The 20,710-nt window shown below is 39.6% G+C and overlaps 1 protein-coding gene across 10 annotated transcripts in view; it reads left to right on the top strand.

Annotated features, from left to right (window-relative positions):
* The window catches only part of IGSF11 (immunoglobulin superfamily member 11), a 182,379-nt gene extending 166,465 nt beyond the window's left edge, over positions 1–15,914 (top strand). For 8 of the 10 annotated variants that reach the window (XM_077883916.1, XM_077883911.1, XM_077883915.1 and 5 more), the window contains 3 exons: positions 11,996–12,118; positions 12,928–13,078; positions 14,675–15,914. In XM_077883916.1, coding sequence (XP_077740042.1) covers positions 11,996–12,118; positions 12,928–13,078; positions 14,675–15,119 — 719 coding nt within the window. In that variant the 3' untranslated portion in view covers positions 15,120–15,914. The remainder of the gene's footprint in view (positions 1–11,995; positions 12,119–12,927; positions 13,079–14,674) is intronic. The other 2 variants (XM_077883918.1, XM_077883912.1) reach the window with 1 other exon arrangement.
* The last annotated feature ends 4,796 nt before the right edge of the window (positions 15,915–20,710 follow it).

The raw sequence follows: 20,710 nt of genomic DNA on the forward strand, positions 1-20,710 counted from the left end.
CTCAGTTGGTTGAGCGTCTAACTCTTGATTTCAGCTCAGGTCATGATCTCATGGGTTGTGAGATCAAGCCCCACTTCAGGTTCTATGCTCAGCGAAGAGTCTACTTGTCCCGCTTTGTCCCTCGCCCTCTGCTCCTCCTCCCACTTCACTTGCTCACTCTCAAAATAGATAAAATCTTAAAAAAAATAAAATAAAAAAGAATTATCTGGCCCAAACTGCCAATGAATGAATTACATTAATATATTTTCTAATGTTAAATATTCTTGCATTTCTGGAATAAAATCTATCAGTTGTGATTATTTTTTAATAGATTTCTCCATTTGGTATGCTAACATTTTAATAGAGTTTTTCCTTTTGTGATCATAAGTGAGAATGGCCTATGATTTTTTTTTTTTTTTTGTCCTGTCTTTGCCCTGCCTGGTTCAATTTTGGTATCAGATTTTATAAGGGTTTCATAAATGAGTTAGGCAATTTTCCCTCTTTTTTCTATACTCTGAAATAGTATGAATAAGATGGAGATTATTTGATAATTTTATAAATTTGCCTATAAAAGCTTTGCCTCGCTGCTATGTTTTGTTGGTAGATTTTTGACTACTGATTGTTTTTTTAATGATATAAGTTTACTTAGATTTCTGTATCTTCTCTATTTTTCTAGAAAACATCATTTTGTCTGAGTTTATACATATTGACATCAAGTTGTTCATAGCATTCTCTATATGATATCAGGAGAATGTATTTAAGAGTGCAGGTTCTGGAGTCCAAGGACATGATGTAAAATCCTGGCTCCAGGGATGACTGGTTATGTGACCTTGTGCCTTAGTTTTCTTACATGTAAAATGGACACAATAGCAATAATAGCCTCACAGAGGTGGAATAAAATTAAGTGAAAACATACATAAAACTTTTAGAATAGCATCTAGCATGAATAGTAAGCACTTAATAAATACTAATGTTTGTATTATCATTATTATTGTATTAATATTATTATTCTCATATATGTTAAAACTCTATTATATTCCCTTTTTCATAATTAATCCTGTTATTTATGCTTTTTCATCTTTATTTTTTGGATCAATCTTGTTAAACGAGCTTTTGAATTTACCTGTTCTTTTGTATACTGATATACATTTCTATTATTCATTTATCCATTCAACAGATATATCTTAGGTATCTACTAAGTTCCAGACACTGTTCTAGGTGTTGGAGACACAGTGAGAACAGAGTAGAAATGCTTCCCTCCAGAGAACTTATTTTCTAGTGGGTGGAGATTGAATATAACAAATCAGTAAATTGCAATTTATTATCAGGTGATATGTACCTTAATTTAAAAGTGCTTTATTTCTAAAGCATGCTAACCATCATCTGAGCTTTCAGTGAGTTAGAGTCATTTTGCTGGTGGAAGGTCTTGGCTCCATCTTGATGGCTGCTGACTGGGTGGTGGTTGATGAGGGTTGGTGTGGCTGTAGCAGTTTCTTACAGTAAGACAATAATGCAGGGAGCCACATGGATCCATCCTTCCTTTCATGAATGATTTCTGTGTAGCATGCGATGCTCTTTGATAGCATTTTACCCACCGTAGAACTTCCTTCAAAATTGGAGTCTGTCCTCTCAAACCCTGACGCTGTTTTATCGTGTAAGTTTATGTCCTATTCTGAATCCTTTGTCATGTTTCAGCAACCTTCACAGCATCCTCACTAGGAGTAGATGTTATCTCAAGAAACCACTTTTTTTTTTGCTGATCCATAAGAAGCAGCTACTCATCCACTAGAAGTTCTATCATGAGATTGTAGCACTTCAGTCACACATTCAGTCTCCAGTTCTAGTTCTCTTGCTGTTTCCCCCATATCTGCACTTACTTGCTCCACGGGGGTCTTGAACCCTTCAAAGTCATCCATGAAGGTTGGACTCAGCTTCTTCTAAACTCCGGTTAAGTTGCTGTTTTGTCCTCTTTTCCTATGAATCATGAATGTTTTTAGTGGCATCTGGAATGATGATTCCCTTCCGGATTCAGATCCATTAGAGGAGTCACTAGCTGTGGCAGTAGTAGCCTTATGAAATGTGTTTCTTAAATAATAAGACTTGGAAATCAGAGTTACCCTTAATCCCCCTGGCAGAATGGATGTTGTGTTAACAGGCATAGAAACAACGTTAATCATGTTGTCTCTCAGAGCTCTTGGATGACCACTGTCCATAGGGAGTGATCTTTTGAAAGGAATCTTTTTTTTCTGAGCAATAGGTCTTAACAGTGGGCTTAAAATATTCAGTAAAACATGTTGTAAACAGATGTGCTGTCATCTAGGCTTTGTTGTTCCCTTTATTTTTTAAAAATATTTTATTTATTTATTCATGAGAGACACACACAGAGAGGCAGAGACACAGGCAGAGGGAGAAGCAGGCTCCATGCAAGGAGCCCGATGCGGGACTCGATCCTGGGTCTCCAGAATCACACCCTGGGCTGCAGGCGGCGCTAAACCGCTGCGCCACCGGGGCTGCCCTGTTGTTCCCTTTATACAGGCATGGTAGATTTTATCATAATTCCAAAGGGTCCTAGGATTTTTAAAATGGTAAATGAGCATTGGCTTCAGCTTAAAGACACTAGTTGCATTAGTCCCTAACCAAAGAGTCGGTCTGTCCTTTGAAGCTTTGAAGCCAGTCATTGACTTCTTCACTCCAGTTATGAAAGTGCTAGATGGCATCTACTTCCAGTAGAAGGCTATTTTGACTACATTGAAAACCTGTTGTTTAAGTATAGCTACGTTTATCTGAGCTAGATCTTCTGGATAACTTGGTGCAACCTCTCCATCAGCGCCTGCTGCTTCCCCTTGCAGTTTTATGTTACAGAGGTGGCTTCTTCCCTTAAACCTCATGAACCAACCTCTGCTAGCTTCCAACTTTTCTTCTGCAGCTTCCTCACCTCTCTCAGCCTTCCTAGAATTGAAGAGAGTTAAAGCCCTGCTCTGGATTAAGCTTTGGCTTAAGGGAATGTTGTTGCTGGTTTGATCTGTCCAGACCACTGAAACTTTCTCATTATCAGCAATAAGGCTGTTGCGCTTTCTTGTCACTCATGTGTTCACTGGAGTAGCACTTATAATTTCCCTCAAGAGTTTCTCTTTGTCTTCACAACTTGGCCAACTGTTTGGTGGAAGAGGCCTAACTTTTGACCTATCTTGTCTTTCAACATGGCCTTCCTCACTAAGCTTAATCATTTCTAGCATTTAATTGAGTAGAGTGTGTCTTCAAATGAATGAATGAATGAATGTCATTGTAGGGTTATTAATTAGCGTGTCTCAGGGAAGAGGGAGACCTGGGGTGGGGGAGAGAGATGGGAATGGCCAGTCACTGGAGCAGTCAACACACACACATTTGTCCACTAAGTTTGCTGTCTTATATTGGTGCATTTCATGGCACCTTCAAACAATTAAAATAGTAACATCAAAGATCACCATAACCAATATTATAATAATGAAAAAGTTTGAAATATTGTGAGATTACCACAAGGTGACACAGAGACCCAAAGTGAGCAGATGCTCTTGGAAAATGGCACCAATAGACTTTCAATCCAAGTTTGCCACAAACTATCAGTACCTAAAAAAAATGCAGTTACTTGTGAAGTATACTTAGATAAGGTATGCCTGTATATAGAATGAGAAGCTTGCTAATTCTATTATTCAAATATTCTGTATCTTTACTAATATTTTATCTTTTTCAGTTATTTTATGAGAGAGATGTGTTCAAAAATTACACAGTAAGGGGACCCCTGGGTTCGTCAGTGGTTAAACATCTGCCTTTGGCTCAGGATCAAGTCCCTTTAAAAAAAAAAAAAGATTTTTTTTATTTATTCATGAGAGACACAGAGAGAGAGAGGCAAAGACACAGGAAGAGGGAGAAGCAGGCTCCATGCAGGGAGCCCAACGTGGGACTCGATCTCCGATCTCCAGGACCATGCCCCTGGCTGAAGGTGGCACTAAGCCGCTGAGCCACCGGGGCTGCCCTAAATAAATAAAATCTTAAAAAAAAATCACACAGTAGGATTGTGATTTGTCACAATTTGGATTGGATTGTGGATTTGTCAATTTGTCCCTGCATTTATACTGATTTTTTTTAACCCACTCTAATCAGCCTGTGTCATTAGGTGCTTATGGGGTATTATATCTCCCTGATTTTTCTATGTTTAGTATGCATTTTTACGTTATTTTAATTGTTATTAAAATTCCTATAGTAGGTTTCTTGGGTTAATTCTTGCTAGTATGTTTCTATTTTATGGTTTACTTATTTTCAGGTTTTCATATTTTATGTTTTAGGTGTTTTGCTTGTAAGCAGCTTATGTTTGGATTTAATTTCGTGTTCAGTCTACAATCTGAGACTTTGTTCTTTGAGTAGATCCATTTATATTAATTGTGATAATAAATGTAGTTCAGTTAATTTCTAATATTATATGTTTTCTCTACCAAGCTTCTTTTTTTTTTTATTTTTTTATGATAGTCACAGAGAGAGAGAGAGGCAGAGACACAGGCAGAGGGAGAAGCAGGCTCCATGCACCGGGAGCCCGATATGGGATTCGATCCCGGGTCTCCAGGATCGCGCCCCGGGCCAAAGGCAGGCGCCAAACCGCTGCGCCACCCAGGGATCCCTACCAAGCTTCTTTTACCTTTCCATACTATTTACTGATTATTGCAGTGTTGGTTTCATTTTTTTAAATCATGCCTTTTTCCCTTCATTGTTCCCAAGAAATCCTCTGTTGTCCTCATCCTTTCATAATTTAATACAGTGAAGAGAGATGATTAACCCTCCTGTTTGCTGCTTGTTGAGAACTCTGCAGAACTTAGTATGGAGGTCATAGATGGAGCAGGAGAGTGTCTCAAACATCACTGTAGTCCACCACTGTCATGTCCCAGGGCGAAGCCTGAGGCCCAGAGAGATGATCAAGTTTGCCCAGGGACTACATAGAAAGCACTCCTATTCTTTTGTCACGTCTGGAGCCTCAGGAATCTGATTCTCCTTGAATTGACACTGCTGAGTCCCTTCCCAGTGAGTGTTTCCATAATTCTTTCATGGGTAGAAAAAAAAAAAAAAAAGTTTTTACCCACTTCAGTTGCTGAATAAATAGCTGCTTATTTCCTCCTTATCAAGATACTATTCTCAGTGAAGGCAAATTTTTCCTTTTTGTTTTTGTCCTCTGACATAAAGAAGCAAGTCCTATGCAATGTTCAGTCTTCCCTCTTTAAAAAGTAAATACCAGCAATCGTCACAACCATATTGATTTGTTTATACAGTTGTCCATTCTATACATACATGTGTGTCTGTGTGCGTCTGTACACACAAAGACACAACCCTTATTTTGTGCAACTAAGACACAACCCTTACTTTGTGCAACTACTTCAGTGTAGTGTGTTTGGGAAAGTAGAGAGATAGGAAGATAGAGACGTATCTTTATTCTAGAGCTCACTGTCCAGTGAGGGAGACAGAGATAGAGAGGTAATTATAGTACTACTGAGTGTTGGATGCTATAAAAATGTTTACTATTAACCTTTATTTCCCAAAGAATCTAGGAAGAACTATATAGGAGTTTCCTGAACAGAAAAGGATCTTAAAGGATGAGTAGAAATTTTACTAGGGAAAAGGGGTTATTATTAGTAGAGGGAGCCATGCATGCAGAGTCTTGCACATGTAAAAGTTTGATGCTTTTAAGTGTGAGAAAAGCGATGAAGCTGACAAAGATTCGTGAAGGTTTGGCTAGAGGGGAGGTTGGAAGGTTCAGGTCCACATTGTGAAAGGTATTGTATAGCATTCAGGGAGTGTGGAGGTTGTCTTTGAGACTGTGGGTGTTCCCAGGCATTTATAAAGCAAGAAAAGTTATCCAGATCTGCATTTTAGAAGCAGCTGCAGCAGTCAGGGTGTGAGAATGATAGCCTGGCCAGAGATGGGAGACTTTGGTAATAGCTCCATCAAGGAATGAAGAGGGCCAGAAATGAGGCCCTTGTGACGGGGATGGAGAAGGGACGGGGAGATGTGGGGGGTGGGATTCAGGAGACACTGAAGACAAAAATCAACAACACACAGGGCTCAGAGAAGAGTCAGAGTCAGCTCAGATTTCTGTCGTAGGCCCATTGAATCAATAACAACTGTATTAACTCAGAGAAGGAATACTTAGAGATTTGCTGAAGGAGTGAGTGAGTGGTCCTCTGGGAGCTGAAATAATGATAACAGGTAGCATTTCTTGAGCACTAAATACCATTCTCCTTTGAGAATTAAAGCTTAACTGTCAACATAGAGACATGTTGATTCCAAAGAATCTACAGATGTCAAATTAAAAGCAAGAACACTCAGAGTCAGCATTTCTGGGAACATGGACAGAAGTGAGTAGGAGAGAAGCAGTCACGATCTAACCCATCTTCCTTGCAGCTGTTGGCCGTGTTGTAAGTGTGTGTTTGTGTCCCAGTCTACCGCTAATGGCGAGTCACTCTTGCAAGTAAATATTAGTAAGTTTATATACATAGTATATTTTATACATGCTGTGTGAGTGGTATTCTGGGAAATAACAAGTTTAAAAGCAAAGAAAGTCCTTAGCTTGGTAATTATGATGTGTGATTCCATGTAATGTTAATACTGCGGGTTCCAAATATTACATTATTCAGATATTGCCCACCAATGTCCAACATTATTTTCCAGTGTTTGAATATTTGCTGTAGACTTCAGTTCTTTGCAAATACTTCAGTAGCAGAAATGCAAAGAAAAAGAGATGAGGAATGTTGGTTTGGAAATACACTGACATGAAATCAGAAATGAATTTAAAATCTGAATTGGCAAAAGCTGTATCTGTTTCGGTGGCAAAGCCAAAGCAGAGCAAAAGCAAACAAACAAAATATTTTCATTATTAAATTTAAAAAGCTAATAGGAGGGCAGCTCGGGTGGCTCAGCAGTTTAGCACTGCCTTTAGCCCAGGGCGTGATTCTGAAGACCCGGGTTTGAGTCCCACGTTGAGTCCCACATCAGGCTCCCTGCATGGAGCCTGTTTCTCCCTCTGCCTGCGTCTCTGCCTCTCTCTGTCTCTCATGAATAAATAAATAAAAAATCTTTAAAAAATAAAATAAATATACATTTACAAATATTTTTTAAAAAGGCTAATAGGAGGCAGCACATATTCTAATGTGCGACTAATGTATACTTTGGATACTCTCTTAATGGGGACAGAGTCTTTCCCTGTCTATTCTTCATCTACACCTCAATTCACTGAATATAAATACAAAAATGAAATAAAATTTTCCATGTCTGGAAAATTGGTGATGAGAAAAAAAAAATCAAGATTATTGGATAGAAAACTTGATGCTACACAGTGTTTTAAATTTTTTTTAGAATGACAGCTTAAATATTAAGTATTTATAATATTATTTTTGAATTTTAAAATCAATTTTAATTTGGCTTTATTTTGTGATATTGTTCCCCCCCCTTTTTTACTATTTATTATCAAATATATCAGGTTGAGATAATTTTTTACATACTATTAGAATATATAATTTTGTCAGAATTGGTTCAAATAACAATAAACTGTGTATTCATTATTTTTTTTTCTATGATTCAGGATACTTCTGAAACTTTTTTAAGATTTTATTTTATTCATGAGAAACACAGAGAGAGAGGCAGAGAGAGAGAGAGAGGCAGAGACACAGGCAGAGGGAGAAGCAGGCTCCATGCAGGGAGCCCAACATGGGACTTGATCCTGGGTCTCCAGGATCACGCCTTGGGCTGAAGATGGTGCTAAACCGCTTAGGCATCGGGCTGCCCTTTAAAAAAAAAGAAAAATTATTTATTTATTCATGAGAGATTGAGAGAGAGAGAGAGAGAGGCAGAAACACAAGCAGACTCCATGCAGGGAGCCTGACGCGGGACTCAATCCCAGGTCTCCAGGATCACGCCCTGGGCTAAAAGCGGCGCTAAACCGCTGAGCCACCTGGGCTACCCACTTCTGAAACTTTCATATAAGAAATGACTGACTGTTTATTATTATGGCCACTTATTATTCCAAAGTACTTAAATCATATAAAAGTATAGAATAATTCTTGACTTAGGAATTCTTATCTCTCAACCTCAGATCCTGAGTATTAATATCTGTTGGGGATTTGGAGACATCTGACATTTTCCCAGTTTCTTAACTGATTTTTCATATGACTCAGAAAAACATATAAATTCCCCAAGTGATGCCAGGATGGAATTCCTCCATGGACGCTTTACCAGGCACTGTACTATGCCTGTGGCATGAATTACCTCATTTTGTCCCCACAGCAACCCATGATATGCTGGTAGCTCTGTGTTACCCATGAGGAAATTCGCTGGTAGTTGGTAGGGCAGACCCAGCCCAGGTGGTCTAAGCCTAGAACACCAGCTCTTAGTGTAGCATCCCTCAGGCAGTCAGAAATACGGTTCTGGGCCTAAGGAGAATGGATGGACGTGGACATGGACACTTACATTTATTTCCCTGTGATTCTGAAGGGCATCCTAATCCAGCATCCAGCTGCGTGGTTGGTGTGGGATCCAGTGTGGCTGGGAGCTGACGCGGTGGGCTGGGATGGCACGCGTGCTTTCCAAACTGTGGTTGCACATGGTTGGACTTTACCTATCCTTAAAGAAGATCGTAAGAACATTTGCTTTCTAACTTCAGTTCAACAAATTACTTCTGCACCAGAGCAGGCCAAGTGAAGTGACAGATTGAGCTGAAGAATTAGTCCTTTTTCACTTGAGAAAGAGCCCTGTGCTTGCTAGCAGACGGGGCTCCCGTCTGCTCTTTGCCTTGAGCCTGAGAACAGCCCTGTCCTGCTTGTGGCTAATCCTCTCTCACCAATGTGCCTCCTTCCCTGCTTCCATTGTGAGTTAGCCCTAGCGTGGTACGTCAACCAGAGTTAGGAATACTTCGTTCTATCAGTCTGCCCGTGGTCTCTGTGTCTAGAGAGATGCAGAACGGTGACTTCATCTTTTAAAAATAGCCCTTTAAAGCAAGAATCTTTAAAGTTTACCTCTTTCTACATGCCAGAATGGTGCTTAGTTCAGCTGTTAAAAGTCTCCCAAGTTATCTCTATGAAAATGTCAACAAAATTACTGGTTTGGTGTGAGCTGATCAAATTCCTAGAATTTCAGGGCTTAGGAAAACAGCACCACAGTGTGTGGAACGGTGGGGTGAGTTGCCCAGAGATTATGGTCTTCTTGCACGGGGACATCTGGTAATGTATTGAAGAGGGAGGTGGGCAGATGGCTTAGTTTAATACTAGCAGCAGTGGAGCATTGCATGGTTAGGAAATATCCTGTAGGTGGACCCTACACAGTGTTGTGGTGTAAAATGCCTTACTAGAACGTCAAGCACACGTTTGATGCCTATAAGCTTCGGACATGGCTAGACCTGATTTTATAGATTGCTGCTACTTCTATACTGTGTAATCTTGAACAAATTGTGTAGCCTCTCTGAGCCTTTTCACCTTTGAAAAGTATGGAAACCTAGGAGTTTTGTTTTGCTTTTTTAGTTTTTTTTTTTTTATCTGAATTCCAGTATAGTTAACAGTGTTATATTAGTTTCAGGTGTACAATACAGTGGTTCAACACTTCCACACAGCGCCCAGTGCTGATCATAATAAGTGTGGTCTTTGATTCCCTTCACTTATTTTACACATCCCTCAGTTTGTTCCCTAAATAAAACCTAGGATTTTGACAATTAAATGATACCTATGTAAAACTCAGTACAGCTCATATGGTACACAGTAGACCCTAAAGAGAGGGGAGCTCCTTTATTTACTGAGCACTTTCCTGTGTGCCAGGTAATTTCTATGGTTGATGATGCAGTGATGAACAAGACAAACTCAGCCCCTTCTTCCTTTTTTTTACTTTTCTTTTTCTTTTTTCTTTTTTTTTTTAAGAGAGGAAAAGAATGCTGGAGAGGGGCAGAGGGAGAGAGAGAATCTCAAGCAGACTCCCTGCTGAACACAGATCTCAAGACCCTGTGATCATGACCCGAACCAAAATCAAGAATCAAACAATCACCTGAGCCACCCAGGCGCCCTGCCACTCCCACCAGGCCCATCTTTTAATGGGACAGGCAAAAAATGTTAACAAATGGTGTTAAATGCCAGCACTAGATAATACACGGTGCTGAAGTGCACATAGTAGGGATGTTTAATGGTTTAATGAAGGCCTGGCAAATCAAGTAGAAAACACAGGAGGAGGAAACACTTTCCTCCCAGGCTGGCCCAACTACTGAGTGAATTCACTGAAAGGCTCTCGCACATCGGTAGCCCTCAGAGTTTTTTGGGTTTTTTTGTTTGTTAAGGAAAAGGAAATAATAACACAGGTATAAACAAAGTAACCACCAAATATGTTGACTTGGTGTGTCCAATACAATTCAGACGTCCAAATTCTTCAAGTGTCATGTTCTGAATAAGCAAGATGCCCATCTAATATTGGATTTGACCCTTTAAATTTCCCATTAAAAAACAAAAACAAAAGCAAGGAAAAAAATGTCCTTTCCTTGGCTTGTTTACTTAAGTTAATTCCAGAAAGGTACTCAATAAATATTTACTTCTTAAATGACTTAACCAATAAATGCATGCAGTGCTGTGGTTAGGTCTGCTTTTGCTGACCCGCTTCCTCTGCCTCCTCCTTTGCTCCAGATAGAAACGAAGATTGCAGCAGAAACAAGATAATGTTAGTTTCTTGGAAAAACAGCCCAGGGTAGGGGTAGCTCCGGGTGTTGCCCTAGGAATACATGGACTTTGTGCCATCAGGATGCTTTCTGCTTTCTCCTAAATTCGCAGCTATTTTGAGTGATTGAGAAGGGAGGCAGGGAAGCCTAGAGCTTAGATCTAAGACAGCCCCCCATCTAATTCCAGTTTTGTGTAACTAGCTGTGTGATCTTATTACTCACTTAAAGCCCCAGTCTCCTTACCTGTTCAGTGGGATCACTGTAAAGATTAAGATAATACTATAAAAGCTTAACCAATGCTTGGCACATGGTAATAGCTATTAATCTTAGTTTATTGTTCCTGTGATTTACATTTTGTTTACAAGCAATAAATAATCCGTGCTAATGTTGATGAATTAATAAAAAATGAACTACTGAAACATTTCTGGGTAATATCAGCACGGTGGCCTTGAAAATGCGCTGCTCCTCTACGACACGGCGGACCGGCAGTCCCAGCTGCTTCCTCCAGCAGCTGCCACTGCTTTGCACCCAGTTTGCTTTCACGGGGGCTGCTCCCAGCCAGTGACCAGCACAGCGGTCGGCTACACAGGCCTATTCCTGCAAGCTGTGACTGCTTTACCAGGTGACTTCAGCTCAGAGCCTCCCCCATCGGCCTGATGGAGTCTTCTGTAACACTGGGCAGCAATCTGAGATGCTCCCTGCCTGGCCCTCCTTCACCACCACCCCCACCCTTCACAGGGTCCAGACCTGCACTGCAGTCTCAGGCACCCCCACCCTCCCCAGCTTCCTCTCCATCTCCTGTCCTGGAATTTCTTCCACTAAACCTCTGGCTCATCTGGGTGTCTTGCTTTGTGAAGGATCCAGACTTCCAGTTATAAGGGTCGTTGGAAGTAACGACCCCTGGAGCACGGAGTGGATATTTTCTCCATCAAGTCTAATGAGTTTTAGCTTCATCTTTACATTTATCGCGTTTCCTCAGAATTGAAATTTGGTGTTACTGGTCGTAAATTCTCCAGGACAAACTGGAGGAAGTTTGTCTGTTTCCTCGGGGAAGGCCACTCACATTTAGGACCTCAGACTAATCAGCAGATTAAGTTGTGAGATTGCACTCAATTAGGACCGGCCTCCACGTCTCCGTGTCTTTAACGTGACGTGATTTTCGTCTTTTCACGAACCAAAGAAATCTCTTTGGCAAAGGCTATGGATGGCTCTCCAGTGTTTATTTTTAAATTTTGTCTCCTGTTGATTTCTTTGGTTCTCTTAATGCCTCCCCCCCACCCCCAACTGCTCACTTGATTATGATTTTTGTGACAGACCAGATCCAGGGGACAGTCACCATCCGGAACATCAGTGCTCTGTCTTCAGGCTTGTATCAATGTGTGGCTTCTAATGCCATCGGAACCAGCACCTGTCTTTTGGATCTCCAGGTGATTTCACGTAAGTATATACAATTCTGATGTCGACTCTGGGTCTGGAACACCAAAGATCTTTGTTACACCAGGAAACGAAGAATTTCTCTGGATTGTTTTTAGGTCATTTGAAGATTAAATAGAAATTCTCTTGGTTTTATTAATTATTGAAATGTTTTATAAATGTGTTAGCATGCTTTTCAGCCTCCACACTGTGACATCTTCTTTATGACATAGTATCTTTCTCCTCCAGATGATTAGAATCAAATTGGTCACTTGTCTTCAAGTGATTGCATAGTGCTGTAGACATTATAGAAACTTACCATGGTCTCATGGCCACAGCAAGACCTTCTTGTGTTTTCTCCTAATCCCTTTATATCTGCTTAATTGTTAGGTGGCCATAAATAAACAGTGCAGACATTTTCTCTTTATTTGAGAATTCTGGGTTATTTGAATTCCACTTAAAATAAGTAGTGATCTGGTTGGGCTGAGGCGATAGTTATTGCCAGGGTTCTTTTGGGCGGATCACACAGGTGGGCATCTTTGGCCTGTTCTGCTCTAAGTGTGGCTCTACTGAAGTGGTGAGTCCTGTAATGCTCGTTCATTCAGCAAGTGTCTGTGAGCCTACGGTATGTTAGTCCTAGCCACTGAGGACACGGGTTAACTGAGATTTAATTTTATATGAATGCAACACTTTAGGCAATTTTGTGCATTTTAAGAAGATTCTGTGGTGAACTTACATATTTATGAAGTTGTATGAGTGTATGCTATTTCTCTTTCTCTCTCTCTCTCTCTCTCTTTTTTGTTCTTTAAATCTACCTTAAATATATTTTGCAGCCCAGCCCAGGAACATTGGACTAATAGCTGGAGCCATTGGCACTGGTGCAGTTATTATCATTTTTTGCATTGCACTAATTTTAGGGGCATTCTTTTACTGGAGAAGCAAAAATAAAGAGGAGGAGGAAGAAGAAATTCCTAATGAAATAAGGTTTGTGTATCAGACAATTTGTCCTACATGGTCATTGTCTGTATTTCTATTAATTTTGGCAGCTAAGATTTCTTTGCTAATCCAGTGGCTGTGATCGCCAAGACCGTTACCAAGTCATCTTTTCTTCTGTGTTGTATCACTTTTCCTCATGATACTGCTCAGCGTCACTTACTGGATCATGAAAGGGGAAGAGGGTCTGAAATGTGCCCAACCAGGAGGACACACATGAAAATTTCCTTCACCTCCCATAGCCCCAAGATAGGTGAGGTTAAGGTGGCTGCCACAGTAGAAAAGTTAGTTTAGTAAAGAAATGTGTTTGACATCGGCATTTATAATAGAAGCTAGAAGGAACACCACAAGAGCATACCCGTACCTGTGTGCACAGAGAGGCCAAACAGTATGGCTTGGTGTGAGAAACAGGTCAAAGATATGAACCTCTTCAGAAAATAATGTGAAAATCACCTTTAAAGAAAATTGACTCTTGGCATATTGTAGGGTCGGGGAGTTCGAGCTCAGTCTCATACTGTACCATATCATATCCTTGTTGAGAATGCTTTAATGACTGCAGTCTACTTAGCATGAGCCACACAGCCCTTCAGGATCTGACCCTTCCCTGCTTCCCTGGTCCTCTGACCACATCCATGATCACTGGTGATCCAGTCTATTTTGTAGCCTCTCATGCCTCGGGATCTTTGCTCAAGCCTCCACCCTCTTCCTGGACCAAACTACTTCCCTTTTTATCCATCTCTTCGGTAAATTCCTTGATCTGATTCAAGACCAGTCCAGGCATCACTTCCTCACAGAAGTTGACTCTAGTCCCTTGTCCAGCCTTTCAGACTTGGAGATGTTCTTGGATTGATTGTCACTCTCGTTTGGCCATAGGCCTCTGGGGTATAGGAGCTGTGTCTATTTTTTTTTTTTTTTTTTTACATAAAACATCTAGTAGAATGCCCAATACTCAATAAATGTTGAATGAATTAGTTAACAGCTTAGGTTAAATTAGTGACTTCTCTTAGCCTCTTGTAATTCTTAAGGGTTTGGTCTGTATGCAAGGATAGATTTCATCCCAGCATAAGATCACTGAGAAAAATCACTCATCAGCACACCACAGTGAGTTCTCAGACCCCCAAAAAGTGCAATAAAGTCAGGTCAACTCTTAATCATTTTTTGAAGTTCCTCACACCCACAGCTTGTTTTTTTTTACAGCAGCAAGCTCAGTGGATTTCTTTAAGGTCTATTTTCCTATTTAGAGGGGAAAAAAAAAAGTTATATACACACAGATGCACATACATATACACACACATTTTTTCAGTTATTTTGGAAAGTATAGTCTGAGAGATGCGACCTTAACTTTTCTGCCCTTGGCTATTGAGAAGCTGAGGGAACATTTTTCTTGAGCGTTGTCTCAAAGGGAATGAGTGTCAGCCGAGGCCACCAGAACTGATATGTTTGCTTTCGTGGTAGTGTGGTCTATCCTGAGGGTTTGTATCTCACAGACAGACTGGGCTTAGCAGAAGAAGAGAGAGTCCTGGGCAGGAGGGTAGGGTGACATTCAAGTAAATCCTGACGACAACTTTATATTTTCCTCCTTTTCAGAGAGGATGATCTTCCACCTAAATGTTCTTCTTCTGCCAAAGCATTTCACACCGAGATATCCTCCTCAGAGAACAACACATTGACCTCTTCCAATACCTACAACAGTCGATACTGGAGCAACAATCCAAAAGTTCCCAGAAACACGGAGTCATTCAACCACTTCAGTGACTTGCGCCAGTCTTTCTCTCTCCACTCAGGCAATGCCAATATTCCATCCATCTATGCTAATGGGAGCCACCTGGTCCCAGCTCCCCATAAGACTCTAGTAGTGACAGCCAACAGAGGGTCACCCCCGCAAGTCATGTCCAGGAGCAATGGCTCAGTCAGCAGGAAGCCTCGGCCTCAACACACACACTCGTACACCGTCAGTCAAGCAACACTCGAGCGAATTGGTGCTGTCCCTGTCATGGTGCCAGCCCAGAGTCGGGCAGGGTCCCTGGTATAGCACCTGAGCCGATAAAGTATTCAGAAAAGAATCAGTGGAATGCCCCATGCAGGGAGAGGGTGGGGTGAGCAAGTGCTGGGAAAGAAACACTTTCCTTACATAAGGATACTACTAAAAAGCACAAAGGAAAAGGCAGTGCTGTTACCTGGCCAGTGAGATTTGCGAAATGAACTGGAATTCTTCATCCTGAAGACTCGTTTCCCCACTACAGATGTCCCAGCATTCTATTAAAACAAACTGGATCTCAAAGATGTGCCAAGCCAAGGAAAAAGATATAAGAGCAGAATAACACTTAAAACCCAAACTGCAGTCCGGATGGGCTTATTCTTTAATTCATGCCTAACTTAATAATTTTTCAGGAGACTAAAGTGCCAGGTGAAGTTTAAATAATGAAATTATTTAAAAACATAGTTGTCTTTAGGAAAATTAATGAGCAACCCTGGGATCGTCACCGTTCCCTCTTTATCTAGAGGGCTTAATGGGCATGAATGGTTAATGTTGGTCCCAACAGGGCTGGCTCTTGTATCATAGAGTCCAAACTTTTTTTACACAAACAAAATTCAGTAAGAAATGGGGGAAGACAAAAGAAACTTCTCTGAGAAGCCCATTCATATTTATTTATTTATGTCTTCCTGAACCATGAATTTCATATTTGGAATGTTGCTATATTGACAGATTCTTGCCTGTCTGTGTTTTTCTAGGGTCTGTTCCAGGTCCATGACAATTACTGTTCATTATTTCCTGGAAAAATATTTTTTTAAAAGAAAACTATTGTTTTTTTTTTTTTTTTTTTTTTTTAAAGAAAATACATGAGGGGCATAGGGCTGGGAAAGACAAGAGTGTTATTAACAGCATGTTCAGTGATGGTGTTGGTCGAGCCCTGCGGGAGGCCCATGGTGGGAGGGAAAGAGCTGGGTGCTGTGGGCCGCACAGGAGCCGGAAGGCAGGTGGGAGGGACTCGGGCCTTCTTGGCAGCCTCAGAGCCCGGCTGTCCAGGGCTCCCTTCCTATCACACCAGGTTGCTCTTAATGAGGGCACCACCCGATGCCTTTTGCACTGAGGTAGATAACTTTCTCCTTGTTTGACAAGTGGAGGTTAGTAGGTTGTTACAGGGAGGGCGGCAGTGGTTCTGTTGTTGTTTCCAAAATAACTATTTTTGCAAAAGAGATAAGGGTAAGACAAAAGGGATGCCTTCAGGTGTGCCCCTGGGTGAGTCTGCCCTATGTTTGTCACAGCTCAGGGTTGCAGTTTTGCCCAGATGCATTTTTACACCACTGTAAAGAAACTTCCTTCTGTGATTAATGACCTGGCTTGGCTGGCCTTGGAGTTCACCAGATAATTTACCAACTCCCCACTCTTGTTTTGTGCTGTGTGGATCTGGGCATACTTGTATCGGGGACTATCTCGCCTTAATCACACTTTAAGCAGCACAGAAATGATTTCGTCCCAGAATCGTTCTCTGAATTATTTATGAGGCCAACCTCGTGGTTCGATAAGAGCATCATTCTGTTCCCAATGTTGTCTCTCACTCCCTCTTCGCACTATGCCTTTTGCCCTCTTTTCCTGCGAGCAGAGCCATCACAGGGAGTGGCTTCCTGATTTTCAGACCCATTTGAATAAATGGAAACCAGCAGCTGCTGGGGACACTGTTTTCTGGGAGGGCTAAGCTCAGAACCTAACCAATTGCAGCCATTTCGATATTGATGAAATGCTGAATTTATGTTAGCATTACTTATTTTTTCCATGTGATGGTTCTTGACTTTGTAAAAATTTAAATAAATGAATGTCTATACTTTTTATAAAGAAGAGTGAAAATACCGTGACAGAAAAGACACTATCAGATGTTGTTTAGAAAGCATTTATCTTGCATTTGTTTATTCTTTCTAATTATCTAAAATTCAATAAAAGTTTATTCATATAAAAACAAGTCGTCATTTATTATCATAATACATTGATGAATTTCTGAGTTTATAGTGTTCTATTTAATGTTATAAGAATTCTCCATTCTGTTAAGTAGTATTCATAATAATTTTAATGAGCGAATAGTACTCTTGTTAGAAATTTGAGTCCAGTTCTCATGTGTATGACCGAAGATATAATGACCCTTTCCATGTACTGAGCTATTTTCATATTTCCCAGTCTGAAGTTCAGGAAGACAAGGTCCATGACTGTTCTTTTTCACTCTGAATCCCTCATCTAGACAGTGCCTAATACAGGTGGTGAGTAGGTGAATGACTGATGACTTCTGCACTGGAGTTGCAAAGTTCCAGTTCAGAAAGTTATGGTTATGATTGCAGCTCTTGGGATATACTGGATCATTCTTTTGTTTAAACTTTTTATTTTTTTTTTTAAGTAAGAGTTGGGCATTTAACCAACTGAGCCACCCAGGAGCCCCGTTTTAACTTTTTATTTGAGATCTATATATTTATACAATTTTATATTTATAATTATGTAGTTATATGCTGTTACCAGAAATAGTGGAGACTCCCATAAACCCTTCATCTGATTTTTCCAAATGGAAATTTTTCCAAATGTCTTGCATGTAAATCATGCAGTATCACAGTATCACAAATTGACATAGATGCATTCTATCAACCTTACTCATATTTCAACAGCTGTACATGCACTCCTGAGTGCAGTTTATGTATTTAGTTGCATGTTATTTTATCAGGTGTAGATTGATGTGACTACTGCCACCGTCAAGATACAGGATCCCTTTTAGAGTCACAGTCACCTTCCTCCTCCCCAAGTCCCTAATTGTTAATTTGTTATCCATCTCTATAATTATGGCCTATAAATGGAATCAGGTAGTATGTAACATATGAGGATGGGCTTCTTTTTTTTTTTTCCTCAGAATGTCTTTTTTTTAGAGATCCATCCAACTTGTTGCATGTATCATTCCTTTTTATTTCTGATTAGTAGTCCATGGTGCAGATATACCAGTATATTTAACCATTTCCCTGTTGAAGGCTATATGAAGGATATTTGAATTGTTTCCATTTTCGGCTGTTAGAAGTAAAACTATTGTGACCATTTTTTCCAGACTTTTATGTGAACATAAGTTTTTATTTCTCTGAGATAAATGCCTGAGAGTTCATTTGCTCCATCACCATTTGTTGAAAAGGCTATCCTCCTTCCAGTGAATTGTTTTTGCAGCTGTGAAAAACTCATTTAGGCATATTCGTGTGGGTCTCTGAGTTCCTTAACTGTTCGGTGATCTTTGTATCTGTTCTTCCACCAGTACTATGGTGACCACTGTAGCTATCTAATAAGCTTTAACTGGTGGACTGGTTTCCTCCATTTTATTATTCTATTTTGAAATTGTTTTAACTATTCCAGGTTCAAGTGCCTTTCCATATAATTTTTAGAATAAGATGGTTTATGTCCACAAGACACTTGGCTGTTTTAATAGGAATGGTGTTAAACATATGATCAATTTGGGAAGACCTTGTATCTTTACTATTTGAGTCTTCAAATCTATGAACATGGTATATTTCTCTATTTAGACCTTCTTTGGTTTATTTCATGAGCATTTTGAAATTCTCAGGATACAGATCCTATACATGTTTGTCAGATTGATCCCTAAGCATTTAATTTTCTTTGAAGCAGTTATAAATGTTACTGTGTTTTAAATTTTGGTTTCTATAGGGTCCCTGGGTTAGCTCAGTTGGTAAGGTGCCTGCCTTGGGCTCAAGTCATGATCCCCACATCCTGGAATCAAGCCCCCATTGCATTGCATCAGGCTTTCTGCTCAGCAGGGACTCTGCTTCTCCCTCTGCTCCTCCTCCTGTGCATGCTCACTCGCTCTCACTCTCTCTTAAATAAATAACTAACTAAATAAATAAATAAAATCTTTTTAAAAATTTTGGTTTATATATATTTGTTCTTAGTAAATGGAAATGTGATTGAATTTTTTGTGTTGATTTTGCATTCAAGTTTGCTGAAATCATTCCTTCAGAGTGTGGTTGTTTTGTGTTTTGTAGATTCCTTGGGATTTTCCATATACAGAATCACATCAGCTACAAATAGAGACAATTTTTTTTTATTTCTCTTCAATATGTGTGCCTTTGCTTTTTCATAAAACTGTTAAATACAAAGGTTAGTGTGATATATTTTTCTTATTCCTAGTTAGAGGGGGAAAGCATTCATTCTTTTACCATTAACTATGATGTTAGCTATAAGTTTTTGTAGGTGCTTTTTATCAAATAGGAAGTTTGATTCTATTACTAGTTGAGAAGATCTATCATTTATTTATGAGTGTTGGGTTTTGTCAAATGTTTTTCTGCATCATTTGGTACAGTCATACTGTTTTGTTTTTTTGCTTTAGTCTGTTGATAATGCTAGGTTACACTGACTAATTTTCAAATGCTGAGTCAGTCTTGCATACATGGAATAAATTGCATTTGGTCATGGTGTATAATTTTTTAAAACTCTGCTGGATTTAATAATATTTTTGAGAATCTTTGTGCATAACGGCCTAGAATTCTCTAGTAAAGTCATATGTGGCTAGAGATTTCCTTTTCAGCTTTTAATTTACCAATTCAATATCTCTGATGGTTAGAGGATTATTCAGGTTTTCTATTTCATCTTGAGGTAGGTTTTTTTAAAGATTTTATTTATTCATGTGACACACACACATAGAGGCAGAGACATAGGCAGAGGGAGAAGCAGGCTCTCTGTAGGAGCCCGATGCAGGACTCAGTCCCAGTACCCCAGGATCATGACCTGAACCAGAGACAAACGTTCAACCACTGAGCCACCCAGGCATCCCTCATCTTGAGTTTTAATAGTCTCTGGGCTTGAGGAATCGACTCAGCTGTTCTCCTTGTCAGTATTTATGGACATAAAGTTATTTGTATTTTTCCCTTTATGTCTTTCTAATGGAAGGTGGATCTAGACTGATAGCTCTGTTTCATTCTTGTTGGTGATCTGTGTCTTAATTTTACCAGTCTTGCCTAAAGTTTGTCAATTTTAGTTATTTTTTTTTTAAAGAAACAGCTTTTTGGTTTTTCTTTCTATTTTTCTATTTTCAGTTTTATTAATTTCATCCCTTCAGCTTGCTTTGGGTTTATTTTTCTCTCATATTTCTATTTTTTTGAGGTGGGAGCAATGGTTTCAAACTGTTCCTCTTTTTTATATTAGGGCTATAACTTCTCCTTCAGTACTTTAGCTGTATCCACATATTTTGACCTAGTGCATTTTCATTTTTATTGAATCCTATGTATTTTTATCTTTCCTGTGAAAATTCCTTTTTACTCATGGATTATTCAGAAATGTGTGGAAATTTTCTGGTCGTTTTCTGGTAATGATTTTTTAGGTTGAAGCTAGAAAAAAATCTATTAAGTTAGGAAGAAATCTGTTGTATTTTAATTCTTTTACATTTGTTGAAGTTCATTTTATGGCCTAAGATGTAGTCTCTGTTGGTACATGTTCCATGGGCTCTTAAAATATTTATTCTACTGTTGTTGGATAGAATATTCTGTATACAATTAGATCCTGTTAGATGATTGTGTTGGTCATTTTATATCCTTACTGATTTTCTACCTAGCAATCAGTTTCTGAAACTGAAGTGTTGAAATCCCTAACTATAA

The sequence above is a fragment of the Canis aureus genome, chromosome 35, assembly GCF_053574225.1.
Source record: "Canis aureus isolate CA01 chromosome 35, VMU_Caureus_v.1.0, whole genome shotgun sequence".
NCBI lineage: Eukaryota > Metazoa > Chordata > Mammalia > Carnivora > Canidae > Canis > Canis aureus.